This window comes from Mycteria americana, chromosome 6 (assembly GCF_035582795.1).
Source record: "Mycteria americana isolate JAX WOST 10 ecotype Jacksonville Zoo and Gardens chromosome 6, USCA_MyAme_1.0, whole genome shotgun sequence".
NCBI classification, from domain to species: domain Eukaryota; kingdom Metazoa; phylum Chordata; class Aves; order Ciconiiformes; family Ciconiidae; genus Mycteria; species Mycteria americana.
Window position 1 is genome coordinate 9,099,019 of NC_134370.1, and position 17,265 is coordinate 9,116,283.

General features: G+C 38.3%; 1 protein-coding gene across 1 annotated transcript in view; it reads left to right on the plus strand.

Moving 5' to 3' along the window:
• GFRA1 (GDNF family receptor alpha 1) overlaps nt 1-17,265 on the plus strand; it is a 150,817-nt gene that overhangs the window by 113,976 nt on the left and 19,576 nt on the right. Inside the window, exons 7-8 of the mRNA XM_075504051.1 lie at nt 3,827-3,961; nt 8,432-8,610. Coding sequence (XP_075360166.1) covers nt 3,827-3,961; nt 8,432-8,610 — 314 coding nt within the window. The remainder of the gene's footprint in view (nt 1-3,826; nt 3,962-8,431; nt 8,611-17,265) is intronic.

Here is a 17,265-nt window from a genome sequence, read left to right on the forward strand (position 1 = left end):
CACACATCAGGAATGTGGAATGGATCCCTGAGGAGTTGAAATGAAAAGGAGATCTCATTCTCAAAGGGAAAAATAAACATTTTTCTTCCTTCCTGCTAGCCCCTAGACACATGCAAAAAGGTGGCTACTGACTAGTGTTACAAGAGTTTTTACTTCTTGGTAGTAATTCTGACAAACCAAGAAAATTACCAAAACAAAACTTTTATGTGCTGAAGCAGTAAATTCCTGCTTCTGATATCAAGCTGATATAAAAGTGGAGTAAATTATGTGAAGATCGACAAATTTGTAAGATGCTGAGAAAGAAATCAGAGGTACAATCTTTCAAATGCCTGTTTAATACATGTAAAACACAGGAAGAAGAGACAGATAGAGTGTGGGTAAGAAGCTGTTACAGATCCATTCATTCACCAGAGCTTCAGGATCTCCAGGTGTTTTAATTAAGATAAAATATTGTTCATTAAGATAAAATATTATTTCATTTAGCCATTCCATTAAATGTAGCAAAAATTGTGCCTCCATAGAGTTTGTTCAGGAAACTGAGGATTCTCTATGGAAGGTACAGTGGATGTGATTCTGCAGTCGCATACAGTGATGTAAATCAGAGTTAACTTCACTGAAATTAGTGGAATCCCACCTGAAATAAATTACTTAAGTGGGAATAGAGTCAGGCAGTTTTTGTATGGGGTGCTTTACCAGTTAAATGGAGAAAAGTCTATACAGGATTCTTTAAGATTTGCATCAGGGTGTTATATATATAACTTTACAGTTATGTATATTTTACAGGCATTTTGAAAATCTTAATTCATTGCTTTAGGCTCCTTGTTATAGTAATAGGGATAACTTAATATTTTTTTTAAAAAATAAACTAAAAATATAAAAATTATTAAATGTAGAATAAGACTGGAGATAGCCATGTTTGAGATTCAGTGCTTTGATTACAGCCTAGTTAAGCCATCTGGACCTGTCTGCACTCCCACATCAGCTAGGTATTGCCCTAACTGTTGACTTCAAGATCTGCTTTAGCATTCACTTTCTGACACATTTTCACTTTTTTCCGTAAAATCCATCTAATTTCCCTGGAATTCCCAGGAATTCCACGAGAGTTTATGTGAATAAACCGGAGTTGCATTGGACCAAAGGAACTTCAGTCACATGCACCTCCTCCTGGACTCACCGTCCATCTCCTCATTCTTAATTGACCCTAATTTGAGCAACGTCTTGGCTGTGTTCAGGTCAACTGTGCTTTTGCCTGGAATATGGAGACCTGACTGCCTGCTACTGAGACCATCACAGAACTATTTGACAGAGAGAACACAGAAAACCAAGCATGTCCTATTTTACTGCCAACCACCGTGGTTTCTCTGATCCGTTAGTGTCCTTCAGCAGAATTTCCAAGATGCCAGCTAGCGGCAGGGGGAGGAGGGGAAGGCACACACATTGCAGGGAAAAAAGAAAATCCACCCCAGGAAACCAAGCATATAATCCGCTTGGGTTCACATCTGCCCCCAGGTTTAAATGACAGGCTGATTTTCTACTAGCTGCTCTTTCAGCCACTCTGTTTTTGCTGGATGTACAGTTTGTGTGCTGTGTATACACATTCCTTGTCCTGTCTTTCCGGTATTCATCAACCCTAATCGTAGCTTGGTATCTGTTACACTTTTAGCCCCTGTCTTGACCCATTTTAATTACCTTATTACCTCTTTGTGATAAGAAAGTCTTACCTCAGTGACCTTTTTAATTTCCTCAGTACCTTTCTGTTTTTTTAACCCTTCACTAAGCATTTGTTACTTAGCCTTTTTTTTTTTTTGAAGCCTACCATTTTCTTTCCATTTGCAAAATCCTCTTGATTTTCATTTTCTCTCACCTCTTTTCAGATCATGTCACATGGCTGAAATAGTGTCCTGAACCATCAAACGGATACTGGACAGATTTTTCATTTATTTTATTTTAATTTAACACCATTCCTCTCCTTAATTTATCTAATGTCAAGTTTTCATTAATGGTGCAAATGATATTTGCCTACTTTACTAAATTCTCTACCTCCATTTAACAAATTTTGAACTGTGCTATTTACTCATGTGCTAATCTCGTGTAGAATTTGAGCAATTATTACTGCAACAATCTGTTAAAAGTTGGAAGTAGATAAAGGTATGGGATTGCATTCTAATTTAAGAACATCCCCAAACAAAACAAAGATGCTTTTTGCAAGTTTGGCAGTGGGACTGCATTCATCTTTACATACATTACTGCCTTTCTCAGGCCAGCCCTTAATGTCTCTTCTCCTTTGTCTCCCACATCATGTATGAAGCAGTTGGCATGTCGATTTGTTCAGTTCCCAGCACTGCCTGGTGACTAAAGGGCTATTTGACATCATTCTGTGATTTTGTGATTGAGATTTCTAATGTTCCTTTTTTTAGCTTGGTGTTTGATAGCCCTTTACTGTGTGGTATTGCAGACTCCGGGGCCCTGGACCTATGCACCAAATTTTCTCTGCTAGTGTACACTTTGGGTCTCTAATATTTATCCTTCATCTATTCCATCTTCTTAATGACTACTTTGATGTCAGTTTTGAGGAGATGTGATCACATTTCCTCATGATATATAGCCTGTCCTAGAACTGTAGATTGCCAAGTGAGGAATGTGTTTCCTGAAACAGCTGTCATCAGTACAAGTCTGGAATACCTGCCCTTTTTTATTTAATTTTTCCTGTTTGGTCAGACAAATAAAATAAAGGTTCAAACTTCTCAATCCTTAGGGAAGTTTGAAATCTCTGACTTGCTAGGGTGATGCCTTCAGTGAGACTACTGGTTTGAATAAGTGTGGATCACATAACAGCTGCCTGATTCAGATGAGTGATGAACAGTTGCTGTATATCTTTTCGGACACCAAATGCATTCTTTGGTTTCATTTCATTCTTGGTAGCCTTGAGTTGACATATAAATGTGAGAATATTTACCCAAGAATTTGCAATAGAGTTAGAATGAACCTGTGGTTGCAAGTTGTTGATAATGTTTAGGAAACAATCACTGTACTGAAAAAGTAGTGACACGGCAAGATTAATAGTAATTTATTACCTGCAAAGAATCTACTGTACCATTTTATGCCTGCCGGTTACGTTTTTGCTTTGATCATCGCCATAACCCGCTCTGTTGGCAGGTCCCGAAGGAGCACCCTGGGGTTAACGCTCCTCCAAGACATATCGGGGCTCCTCTCAGTGTGACTAGCATTCTCCTTGCTCATGCATTTCAGAACTGTTTTTCTAGGCTGGCTGCAGACTCAAGGAGGAAGCTCAGGTCTGGATGTCTAGTTTCAGCCATTTATTTGCAGCTAGAACAAAGATGAGAAAAAACACAAGTGAGGAAGAAAAATTGGATTTTTAGAGCACAAGTCTAAGGGCGCAGGTCCATATATATTTGATTTGGCAGCAAAGCCCTTTTAAGAGTTCCCACCTTCTCCCAGTCCATCCCTCCCCTGTGCCACGGTTTTCCACCTGTCAATTCTGCTGATGCAGCTCTCTGTGGGAATGCAATATAAACCTCTTTGGAAGAAAGGAACAGGTCTTTAATGTGTCAGTCATGTTACGGCCCCTAAAGTGGTTGCATTCAAACAACCGAGGGTGTGAAGTATGGCCCAGGACCGGGTGTCAAAGGGCAAAGGGAGCCAGGAACTGTTAAGGCGGGAAGTTAGAGCCCTGCCATGGGTCTGCATTGTGAATCCATCTCTGACTACATGACTTACCCAGTGCTGTTTGCTATCTTCTTAGTGTGGAAAGACTATTTCCACACAAAGGTTACTCACAGTACTGTACTTCACTCTTTGTTAATAGGCACAGTGATGACACCAAACTACATAGACTCAAATAGTCTCAGCGTTGCCCCGTGGTGTGACTGCAGCAACAGCGGTAACGACATAGATGAATGCCTGAAATTTCTGAATTTCTTCCAGGACAATATATGCCTTAGTGAGTACAAAATTAGATGTCTTTAAATGTGTTTTAGCATGTTTTCTGGAATTTCTTTACTGTTTAAGTATGTTATGATACACCAAGGCCATCTCTTTACACTTTGCTGGTTCTGCTGTACGTGTAAGAATTAAACAGACAAGCAAAGATGCCTGATACTATGGTTTATGGCCAAGACTGCAAACATAAGAAGTTCTTCGAAAAAAATTCAAATAACAAAGTTGTATCATGTAGAAATATGTTTACATCACAGACCATGTTCGGACCCTAACAGTCAGGCAGCATCTGTACCAAAAAATTGCAACACCTGAGGGGCTTCTGTATAATTTAAGAACTTCATATAAAAAAAGACATGTAGTTTATGATATGAAGGATTTGCTGTAGGTAAGTATAAATTGGATTGTGCTTGCAATTTATAGCCAAGCTTCAGGTTTTTTAGGCTACTTGATCTGAGATGCCTGGTTTTAACACAGGTCTGATGGTACCTATTTTCAAGATTTTGTTAAATTATTGATTTTTTTTTTTCAGTCAAACTGACTTCCAAATTAGGGACTATTATAAATTTCAGAATGGCTTAGTGGAGTCGATTTTGGCAGGTTCTCTTTTCAAATTTCCTGTCTGCCTGGAGCAGCATAATTGGATGATGTGGAGTGTGCATCAGAGTTTTAATTTCAGATAAATGAGGAGACCAAAAGAGCTTGGCTTCCCTAGCCTAGCAGAACAGAAGTTGAAAGGATACGTGAATGTCCTCTGAAATTGCATTAGAGGGGCAAGCCCAGGGAGGGAAAAGGATTACTTACCCTAGAGGACAATGTTGGCACAAGATCAAACAGGGAGATATTGGCCATATATATTTAGGCTCAAAATTGTAAAATTTTTAACCATCAGACTAAAGTTAAGAAATAGGCTTCCAGCAGGAGTTTTGAGGGTAAAAAATTCTTACTGGTTTTAAAAGTCATATATCATCAGCTTATGAAAAGAAGCATACATCGTTGCTTTTTTCAAACATAGCAAATGAACCTGATGATCCAGACTGTCCCATCCAGTCCCATACACTTGAGCTAATGCTAATGCAGGGTTCAGTCTGTATTTTAGTATAAGGTCTGAAAATCTCCATTGGTAACCTCTCAACAGGCAGTATTGTTGTGAAGACATGGGGAGCTTTGCATACAAAAAGTGAGTCACTTGAATTGCTGTTTGATACACTATTTATTAAGCCTTGGAAGAATAAATCAATTTCTCAAGATCATTTAACAAAAAAACCCCCAGAAAACAATTCAGATTATGATTAGGTAAAAATTCACAATATAGCATCTGACCTTCTTCAAACCTAGTGGGGCTGCCATTTATATACACTGTAATACATCAAATTTTATTCATTTGTGAAAGTATTAATTGCTAGAATGTTACAGGTTCCTTTTAGAACATAAAGACAGAGTGATCTCTTGTCCTTTCTTTTGCTATCAGTATAAAAGCATTAATGAAGACAAATCAAAGACATTAGAGGTTACTGTGAGACAAATTATAGTCATCCTAGTTGTAAGAGATGTCTTCTTCATGAAGAAATTAAAGATGTTTCTGCTTTAATACAAAGTTTTTTCTTTTGCAGAGAATGGGAAAAGTTCCGATTTATTTTTTTTTTAATTGTTATTGTCATTAAATGGGCATTCCAGTGCCTGGAGAAAATGTCATGTGTTTATTGGATGAGATTAAAATTCCCTTCCACTTTTTTTTTAGACAAAACCAAAATTGCTTTTCCACAGTGAGATGAAACTAGGAATTTCTTGCTAGTCTGTTTTGCTAAAGTATACTTCACCTTCAAACTGGAAAATGAACCAGTGTTTTGGGGAATTTACAGAAGGTGTGCAAAACTTAGCTTAAATGTTGATTCAAAACCCCATTTGGTTATTTATGCGAAGTGGAGTAGCTGAGACTGTACCCTGGGGGCTAGGGGACGCAGAAAGCTGGAGACCTAGGTTCACATTCATACTGTGCCTGATGTGGTGCTGGTATATGAAGCTGAGTTTACCATGTCCCACATACACACCTGAAACCCTGATCTTTCTTGCACACCTGTATGCACTTGCCTAGAAATTCTGCTCTAAGAGTTGAAAAGCCTTTTGTAACAGATGTTGAAACCAGAGTGGAAGTTTTGATTTCAAAAGGTAGGTGTGAAAATACTAGTGAAAATTCCAGTCTGTTTTAATAATTAGTCCCAATAAAGACAAACATTGCATTGTTTTCTTTTTACATATATTAGACATCATTTCTTTATCTCAGCATTGTCCTGCAGAATAGGGCTTTATTTTAGAACTGTGAAATTGGCCCAAGGCCAAGAAAGCTAAAAATCCAAATTAATACGCCCCAAATAAAATATATTCCACCCAAAAATTTGAGGCTGTGTATTACTTTGCTTATACTTTTAGCCTCTTTATTAGAAGCTGCAAGTTTATTGGTAATATTACAGTGGTCCTAATTGCTGCCTCTCCAAACCTGTTAGGGTTTGGCCAATCTTAATTTCTGGAAATCCATCTTAAGACTTTATTTTAGCTGCTCTGAAAGTGAATGTCCTGACATTCATTTACATACTCTAGAATTCCTACTGAACTGAATGGGATTCAGTATATCTACCTATTTGTTCAAAGGATTTGTTCACACCTGCTTTATACTGCAATAAAAAGAATTGGCAAGTGGGAGGAAAAGCATAAAGCAGTGAGTTAGTTACTAAAAATTATTGAAAGGACCTTTACTAGAGTAGTTAGACAGTTGAAGCACCTCCTTACAGTCATTATGTTTTTTGAAATATATTGGAAATATGTATGAAAATTATATGTATAAAATATATATTTAAAATACAATCTATATGTTTGAAATATTACGAAAACATGAGGAGGGCTGGAGCACCTCTCCTATGAAGACAGACTGAGAGAGTTGGGGTTGTTCAGCCTCGAGAAGAGAAGGCTGCGGGGAGACCTTATTGCGGCTTTTCAATACTTAAAGGGGCTTATAAGAAAGATGGGGACAGACTTTTTAGTAGGGCCTGTAGTGATAGGACAAGCGGTAATGGTTTTAAACTAAAGAAGGGTAGATTCAGGCTAGATATAAGGAAGAAATTTTTTACGATGAGGGTGGTGAAACACTGGAACAGGTTGCCCAGAGAGGTGGTAGATGCCCCATCCCTGGAAACATTCAAGGCCAGGTTGGACGGGGCTGAGCAACCTGATCTAGTAGAAGATGTCCCTGCTCATTGCAGGGGGGTTGAACTAGATGACCTTTAAAGGTCCCTTCCAACCCAAACCATTCTATGATTCTAGAATCATAGAATATGTCAAGTTGGAAGGGACCCATAAGGATCATTGAGTATGATCCTATGAAATAATTGAAGACTAATTGTAAAGACCACTTTTACTTAGAAAATTGGAAGGATTGCATGTATTTATGTATTCCTTCTTGCAATAATGGAAACAAAGAGTTACTGTTAATTTAGGAAATCATAGGAAAATATTGCTTTATATATTGCCTTATTCCAGTAAAACCAAGAAAAATATCATTTTGCTCTTCCCACTTTGTCTCCATCAGCCCAGCTGATTGTGGTGCCTTTTACAAATTCTTCTCTTTGCATGTTGGAGTTCTAAGAACTAATATCAGAATAAAATATATCTTCTTCAGATGAGAATTAAATGTAAATTATTTTATAAGGCAAGGAATACCACTGAGAAGAAGTATTAATAACTTCCACATATTAGTCCCCGGTGAAATTGTTTGATTTCTTGTACAAAGAATTTGAAATAAGAAATCCCTAAATCCATGTTGAATCCCCAAAGACCTGATTAAAAACGTTTTTTCTATTTGTTTATTAAAAAACCCAAACAATTTACTCTTGCCATAAACACACTCTTTATTCCCATGAAACTATGATAAGCTTTTTAACTTTTATATTCTAAAGTTTTTGTTTAAGTATGCTTCCCTCACCTAATTATGCCGACTTTGATTAAAAACTGTAAGGAAAAGATTGTCTTAGTCAAACCATTTTGTAGTTATAGGCATATTAGTTTTACTACAACAAGCTGTAGAAATAAATTAATATTTTTCCTGCTCTCTGTTTTTAGTTTTCTATGTAACTTCACCTGCCTGAATTAGGACATAACACTCAAACTGTATTTTAAATCTTGAAGTAAATTTTTGAGGCTTTTGGATGGTAACAAATATAATTACAGTAAGTCCTAGAGCTTCTGTCAAGAATTACTGGGAACATTACAAAGAAGAGGCTGCACCAGATAATTATGTGACCCCAGACTCTCAGTTCATGTTTCTGATATGTTCAAAATTAAGACACATTTTTCAGCATGAAAATTGAGTTTCTATAAATACACATTTTCAATGGAATAATAATAATAATGATTAAAAAGTCAGTTCTGCTTTCTGCCATTTGTTTAGAAATAGAAAATTGCCTGTGATTTATTTTTACAGAAAATGCAATTCAGGCCTTCGGCAATGGTACTGATGTGAATGTGTGGCAGCCAATCTTACCAGTACAGACCACTACAGCCACAACTACGACAGCTTCCAGACTTAAAAACACAGGTTCAGAGACCACCAACAATGAAATACCCACCCACAACGATTCACCAGCATGTGCAAACCTGCAGGTAAGAGAGTCTTGTACTTGTTGCAGTGCATAAATGAAAGTTTTTCATAGATATGTATACAGAGTAGTCTCCTGCTGCATAAATAGATGCCTGCTTAAATTGGAGTATCTGATTATTCCCATGTTGTAGTCACAAGCCGGATATATTGTAAAATATCAGACGCTCTTATTTTAAACCAGAAAAATGTATATTTCAAAGTGGACTTTATTGCTTCTCTGACTCAGAAGCAGGGCATAGTATTTAATTTGTTATCACAGATTTGGATATGAATGTGGCACTCTCCAAACCCTGCCAGGAGATGTCAGATTGAATTAATCCCCTGAGTAATCCAAATTCAGAGGGAACTCTTAATGTCAGCTAGCAGGTCCTGCTGCCTTCTTTCTTATGTTATTGGCAGTAAACTTAAGAGTTTTTTTGGCTGAGTAGGTCTGGATGTTAGAGAATATGTGGTGCTACAAAGTTCATGGTGAAGAAGCTGGACAAAGATAGAAGCTATTTTGAACCGGGTGCTTTCCTGAACTGGGGTCAAGGTTATGATGTGATTTTGGCCAATGGCTGTAGAAGAGATTTTGGCCAATGGCTGGTTTGCCACTTCAATTAGGCAATCCAGGGCGTGTCATTGATTCTGGATTTGAAGGGGCTCATCACTTGCTGAAGGCAGTATATGCAGCTCTTAGAAAGTTTGAAGAACTTGGGCAGGGGACAACTGCAAAATCAAGGCAGGAAAGAAGTAACAGGAAATGTAAACTGAAAACATCCTTAGGCCAGATTAGAATCTTGGGTTATAAAAATTTCTGGTGGTTTAAATGCAAAATTAGGTCAGGGATAGATCAGCTTGGCCTGTTTGGTTTTGTCTTTACAGAAGGAAAATTGCTATGTGACACAAATGAAAGTGTCCAAGTTTTAAGGTCTCCTCTGGTATTAAGATACTTTTTTTCTGGATTCCCAAACTCTCCCACACTTCTAGCATTCACATTTCACTCACTTATAAAAAATTGATTTTGTATTCTTCATATTAAACTGTATCAAAGTTTCCATGTTCACTAAAATGGACAGTTCCTATCCCTCAGAAATGTATTTTGCTTCATGATTTTTCCTGCACCACTCTCTCATCTTCATCCTTTTTTAGTTTCTCCATTTATTTTGCATTGGCAAATTGCATATGAATTTTGCACATTTTGCAGAGGCATTACAGAGTCAAAAGTATATGGGGTTAACGTTAGATGGTGTTCAGTTTAGGTCCTTCTGTTTTAATTCTATTTTTCATATCTGTGCATTCATTGTTAGTTAAGCTTTGTAAGTTACTGATGAGAAGGAGATAGTTGTAGGCATATATTTCTATATGCAGTAGTCATTTGACCAAATAGAATATACTAAAAAGAAACGTAACCTTTTAAACCTGGAACTTGGAATATCTTGCATTTAAAGCAAGATCTTGATGGGATATTATTAATTCACTTCATGTTATATTAAAAAGCTGTTTTATGGGAGAGATCACATTTTCCTTCAGTGTTTGTGCAGTCCCCTATAGAGTAAGGCCTCCAGATGCTACCAAAGTACACATGATAAATAATGAGCTGAAGAAATGGCAAGCGATCACAAATCCCATTGGATTCAGTTTGATTTGCAAATGTTTCTCAAACTGAATAGATGTTCCAGTGTTTTGAAAATAAATTAAATTCTTCCCTGTCCTTACTCCTGTTACTCCGGCATTTTGATGTCACATCCCACGTGAGTTTATCAGGAGTGGTTTAAAGCTATGTTATGACTTCAAGTCCACCTCTGATAAACTTGACACAAGAAATAAAGGTCTGTAGGGAAAACAGCTTCCTTTAAATAAATGATCTCTGCTGTTTTGTAGAAACTATAGGTAAGTCTGCACTAAAAGGTCACTGAAGTTATGGGGATCAAGCAGTTTTATTCTTGTGAAATACAACATTCTGGTGCTCGCTACTTCCTTGTGTCAGAACTGAAATGTGAAGAACAAAGCTCTTACATTTTAACGCATTTTTCAAAAAATAACTTACGAATAGAGCCAAAACAAGCCCACACTTTTTTAAAAAGAAACCTGTGTTTGTTGGACAGTATGGTGCCACTTTGCATGTGAGACTTAAACCTCAATGGAAATTTTACAAAAGAACTGGAGGCATTCATAACGCACTTGGAGAAGGGTATTCATTCCAAGGCTCTCCTCCCATGAAAAATATGCCTTTGTAGTATTTTCAAAACATGAACTAGTGCGACCAAAAGCAATCTGAAGGGCTTTGTTATACACTTAGCAGTTGAGCTGAAAGGTTTCAAAAAGGCAATATAGCCTAAACGCTGTGAAAAGCAGAATTAAAAGCATTAGTCTCAGCACAAAAAGACAGTGGCAGATAGGGGATAAGGAAATGATCATTGAGATGCTACAGGGCTGCATATCCTAGTTAGTGGGTTTAAAAATACAGTGAAGGAAGAAAGATCAGGAAGTGATTGATTAGTATAAATTGCCATAGAAATAAATACAGTAAGGGAAGAAAGAGCAGGAAGTGATTGATTAGTATAAATCGCCATAGAAATGAACAAATACTAACCTCCTGGGGTTGTAAAATACAGGGCACTAACCCAATCTGCCAAGACTGTCACTGGCTGAGCAGTTTTTGATACATTTTTTTCTGACTCGTTCAGAATTGTTCTGAACTTGTTCAGAAAAGCGGGAATACACTAATGGTTTTGTCGCTGTGCCATGTTCTGCACACATGCAAACCTGGGAATCAGAAGGGTTGTGAATGCTTAAAGAAAATATGAGATACTCTTTGTTTACTTGTACTCATATTTATTTCAAATAGCTGTTGAAGGTTTGGGCTTATAAATAATTTTTGTTTCAGTGATGCTGTTCAGAAATTGTCCTTCATTTCAACTTACCATTGCTACAAGAATTTACAGTGCTCCCATTATGGGGGTATTTTCTTATTTCAAATTGACATAGAAAAATGTTGATTTCCGATATATGCTTATTTTAGGTTCACTTTTTATTAATTTTGAATTTTTAAATGTTTATGCTTATTTTATATTTACATATGCATGGATTTATGTAATATACTCTTTTTTCTATCCCTAAATTAAATCAGCTCTCCGTCTTTGCTAAGAAGTGCTTAACTTCATCAAGCATCCTATAAACTCTTTTATAAACCTGGCTTCTAACGACATTTGCTAAACACAGAGAGTAAATAGTGGTTAGTTTTATATAAAATGCTGAATTCAAGTATTTTTGAGGTGCTTGACATCTTGCAAAGGATCCTCGGCACCACATAAAAATACTTTATAAAATATTGTGAACAAAAAGGAAGATGAATGCCAACAGTGTGCTCCTTATACAGGCATATTTTATTAAGTAATTGCCATCCCTATCGTTTTTTCTGATAGCTTCATTCTAATGTTTTCTATTTAACTGACATATTTGTTTATCCTTCATTCTCAATTGTAACTTGTGTTCAGTAAGCCAGTCAAAAAATGGTTACGGTCTTTCAGTCTCATGTTCTACCACTACTGCTTGAACCGTCATGTTGGATTATTTGCAAAAGACAAAAGAATGAGTTTGGATGTGTACTCACACCGTGTATTCTTCAAGAAAAATGCTGCTTCTGCATTTAGGAGAGATGCATGGAACTGAAAGATGATAATGAAATAAACTTCAAGTGATAGATTAGACTAGATTAGACTAATTTTTACTATGTCATCAGCAGAGATAAATAAAAAACTAAGGCTTTCATACTGGATTTGCTAGAATATTTTAGAGGATATTTTGCACAAGACAAAAATGATAGAAGTCAAGATGGTTAAGGATGTTTAAGTCTAAATCTATGCATCGAAATCTATCAACTCCCTAGCTAGTTCTATACTTTTTTTTCCCACATTTGTTATAAATGTCTTGCTCTAGTTAACCTCAGTTCAGCATTCAGAGGGAATTTAAGGTTTTTGTGCTTTTGAAGAGGTGTGAGTAGTGGACATGTGTAATTGAGATACATGGCTTTTCAGACTGAAGGCAAGTACTTTTCAGTTGAGTCCAGTATGTGAATGTCTTTGTACTATCCCCAGCAAAATTAAAAAATTATGAGATAGGAATTAAAAAGCTCAAACATTTTGTGGGGAACAAGGAGGAAAAGAGAAATCTAGATACTTAAATATATTGAATCTTTCTATTTGCATGTAAGATTAGAATCATAGAACCATAGAATCATTAAGGTTGGAAAAGATGTCTAAGATCATCTAGTCCAACAGTCACTCCAACACCTCCATGCCTACTAAACCATGTCCTGAAGTGCCACGTCTACACATTTTTTGAACTGCTCCAGGAATGGTGACTCCTCTGGGCAGCCTGTTCCAATGCTTGACCACCCTTTCAGTAAAGAATTTTTTCCTAAAATCCAATCTAAGCCTCTCCTGACGCAACTTAAGGCCATTTACTCTCACCCTATTGCTTGGGAGAAGAGACCGACCCCCACCTCTCTACAATCTCCTTTCAGGTAGCTGTAGAGAGTGATAAGGTCTCCCCTCAGCCTCTGCTTCTCCAGGCTAAACAGTCCCAGCTCCCTAAGCCACTCCTCGTAAGACGTCCAGACCCTTCATCAGCTTTGTTGCCCTTCTCTGGACACGCTCCAGCCCCTCAATGTCTCTCTTGTAGTGAGGGGCCCAAAACTGAACACAGCATTCGAGGTGTGGCCTCACCAGTGCCGAGTACGGGGGCACGATCACTTCCCTAGCCTGCTGGCCACACTATTTCTGATACAAGCCAGGATGCCATTGGCTTTCTTGGCCACCTGGGCACACTGCTGGCTCACATTCAGTCGGCTGTCAACCAACACCCCCAGGTCCTTCTCTGCCAGGCAGCTTTCCAGCCACTCTTCCCCAAGCCTGTAGCGTTGCATGGGGTTGTTGTGGCCCAAGTGCAGGACCCGGCATTTGGCCTTGTTAAACCTCGTACAATTGACCTCGGCCCATCGATCCAGCCTGTCCAGGTCCCTCTGCAGAGCCTTCCTACCCTCAAGCAGATCAACACTCCCACACAACTTGGTGTCATCTGCAAACTTACTGAGGGTGCACTCAATCCCCTCATCCAGATCATTGATAAAGATATTAAACAGAACTGGCCCCAAAACTGAGCCCTGGGAACACCACTTGTGACCGGCCGCCAACTGGATTTAACTCCATTCACCACAACTCTCTGGGCTCGGCCATCCAGCCAGGTTTTTACCCAGCAAAGGGTACACCCGCCTAAGCCATGAGCTGCCAGCTTCTCTAGGAGAATGCTGTGGGAGACCGTGTCAAAGGCTTTACTAAAGTCCAGGTAGATAACATCTACAGACTTTCCCTCATCCATTAGGTGGGTCACGTGGTCGTAGAAGGAGATCAGGTTGGTCAAGCAGGACCTGCCTTTCATGAACCCATGCTGGCTGGGCCCGATCCCCTGGTTGGTCTGCATATGTCTGTTGAGCGCACTCAAGATGAACTGCTCCACAATTTTCCCCGGTACTGAGGTCAGGCTGACAGGCCTGTAGTTCCCCGGACTGTCCTTCTGGCCCTTCTTGTAGATGGGCCTCACATTGGCAAGCCTCCAGTCATCTGAGACCTCTCCTGTTAACCAGGACTGCTGACAAATGATGGAGAGCGGCTTGGCAAGCTCCTCCGCCAGCTCCCTTAGTACTCTCAGGTGGATCCCATCCAGCCCCATAGATCTGTGAATGTCCAGGCACCGTAACAGGTCGTTAACTGCTTCCTCCTGGACCATGGGGGTAATAAGTGTTTATTAGTGAGTGTTTAGAACAGATATGGGTCATATTGCAAGCTGTTCTTCCACAAATTCACATAATTCCACATAAACTTGGGACTTTAAAACATATCTATTATGGCAAGTCTTAGGACAAGAACAGGAGACAGGCATCACAGTTCTCTGAGGAGACTAGGACTTAAATATGACTCACAGACTGAAAATGACTGTGTTTTGCCCTTGTAGGTCTATCTGTTGTAGATCTCCAGCACTGTGTAAGAATCTGCTAATCTGGTGTTTGAAGTACTGTCTATAATTATTTAATGTAGCTTCCGGTGTGCTAAATATTATTATCATAAAGCATTGTGTAGGTGTTTGGAGAGGATTAAAAGCTTCAGTGTAGTGTTCCGAGGATCAAGACACAGCAGGTGTGGAGCTTCATGGCCTGGTAATTGGGTGGTGGGTGAACATAAGCAGGAAACATGGGCAGCATGTAGGTGGGTTGTTGATGAAGGGATAGTACAACGGCTGAGATGGTACGCTGGAATAGAGACAAAGGGAACTTGATTTATCCCCTGTGCACCAGTGTTAGCTCATCCATATGCCTGGCACCCTCTTTTCCCCGTCCCTTTACACAGCCTGTGATCTTTCTCTTTCTTTTTCATTTTGTGAAAAACAAGCATTGTCCTTTCAAATGCCCTGCCTGCTCTGTCCCTCGGGAGAAGTTGTACTTGGACCTCTTCCTCCAGGCATTGCAACTATGCAGAAAGTTATAGTGTGGAGCAAAAGATGAACAGGAATATAAAACTCCCAATGCTGTGCCAGAACAAAATAAAAAAAAAAAAAAAAGAAAAAAGAATATTGACTAAATGTTTCGAATGAAAAGATTTAAATTTACCTCCTGTATTTCCAGGATTAGCTGACATAATGGGGTCAGCCTGCTGGTACAAGTGATTTAGAGAACACCTATTGGCAGCTTTTCTTCTGAAAAAGCAACATCTTTAATTTGCTTCAGTAGCAATTCTGTTGTACCTAAAGAAGTCGTGTGCTTTGCATGTTCAGATCAAAATCTGACAGCCAGGGATAATTTAAAGTTTCATCTTTAATCTTATACTCCTAATTTGGGGACCACTGAACAAAATTCTGTGTTTTACCAAAACAGAGACTGCTGTGTCCATTGATTTCATTGACATTGATTTCAGTGAGGTTAATCCTTGTTTGCTTCGGCACCATGCTGGAGTGGGTCCTCAAAAAATGTGGAAGTATAAAATTCCCTGAGACTGTATTAATTTACTACACAGCTCTTGCACCTTTCAGACAGAACCAGAGAAGGTCGGGTCACCATGAGCGAGGGACAGGTTTAGGTTTCCAGTCTGTATGGCAGTCTCAGCGTTCATAGACGGGAAGGCGATCGGCAGTCCACCTGCATTACTATGCGAACGGTGGACCTCAGTGGCAAAAGGCGGCTTTGCAGTGAACATATACATACCTATGTACTAATGGTATGACCATGTAGACTGCTCCCATGCAGAGCAAAGCTGCACTTGGGTTCTTCACCATCTTTGCCAAAGAATTTCAGGACCACACAAGGTAGATCATTTTCAAGCTTGTTGAAATCCTGCTGAAGTTAAAGATCTGATTAATACAGCTGATTAATCTCTAAGTACAGGGAGTTTTTTGCCTCTCCTTTGAACATCAGAGGAACAGTTTGAGGATGTAGCCAAGTATCATAACCTATAGGCTCAGATGTATGATACTAGTGTCAGCGTTGCTATGAGACATCAGCCATCAGTAGTCAGGAGAAAATTGTTCTCATTTACCAGCCTTGGTTGAACTTCTTAGTTGAACATCGGGCCCCCTTGCAAGATCAGTCGCGATTTGTGGAGTAAAATACAGGCTAAGACTCTCCGACAGCGCAAGGAAGCACATTTCTGTTGTTATCATCAGAGCTACACAGATGTACACTGGTTAACATTCAGTCCCTTTGGCGTGTAGAGCTCTCTGTAAGACTGGACCTTATATTTTATGATCAATACTCTGACGAAACATTTTTAATGTTGGAAGTCAGGTGTAATAAACTTCTGTTACTGAAAGACAGCAAAATGGTTTATTTTGCGTATTAGAATTACAGTTTAAATTATGTTTTTTTGATTAGCGTGCTTTTCATTATACCAAAATATTGTGCATGTATACTGCTGGAGAGTCCAATACTTTAGAATTATTTCATCAATGATAACATATTTTAGTTCATTTTAAAAAAAAGTTTTAATACTCTGAGCATCTTTAGTGTATTATAATAATACAGCGCTTTATAGCAGACTGTAAAACTCGAGACTACAGTTTTAGGAATCATGCAATTTTGTTTTATAGTTTAATAATTGTTCAACTGAAAATGAGTATGAGGTTACTAAAAACCAGTTTAATGACTTACAAAAATACAACTTTATTAAAATGTACTACACACCTTTACAGAAAGTTGAAATGTCTATGCATAGATTATATTTCTTATCCTCAGAAAGAATTTTGCAAATTATTGCTACTAAAAGCAGATGTAGCATTTGCAGTGTTCCCCTAAGCCACAGTTGTTTCTATGTTTCACATCAGTATCCTCTTATAGGAATACCCACAAAAATACGAAGTGCTAGAATAAACCAGAATCAGAAAATTGGATCACATCAGATAAGCCAAATCAAGCTATTCATAGCCCATGTTATTACTTTATGTGGTTCTTCATCATATTAAAGGTATTCCTAATGTCAGCCAACTTTAGTTCTCAATCAAATATCTAGTCCATCATGTATTTCCCTTTTAAAACAGATAGATCACTATAGCCTGCAAAAACCAGCCATAAAATGGAGTATTATAATTTAATTTTAAGGTATAACTACTACTTATAAAAATTCTAGGAC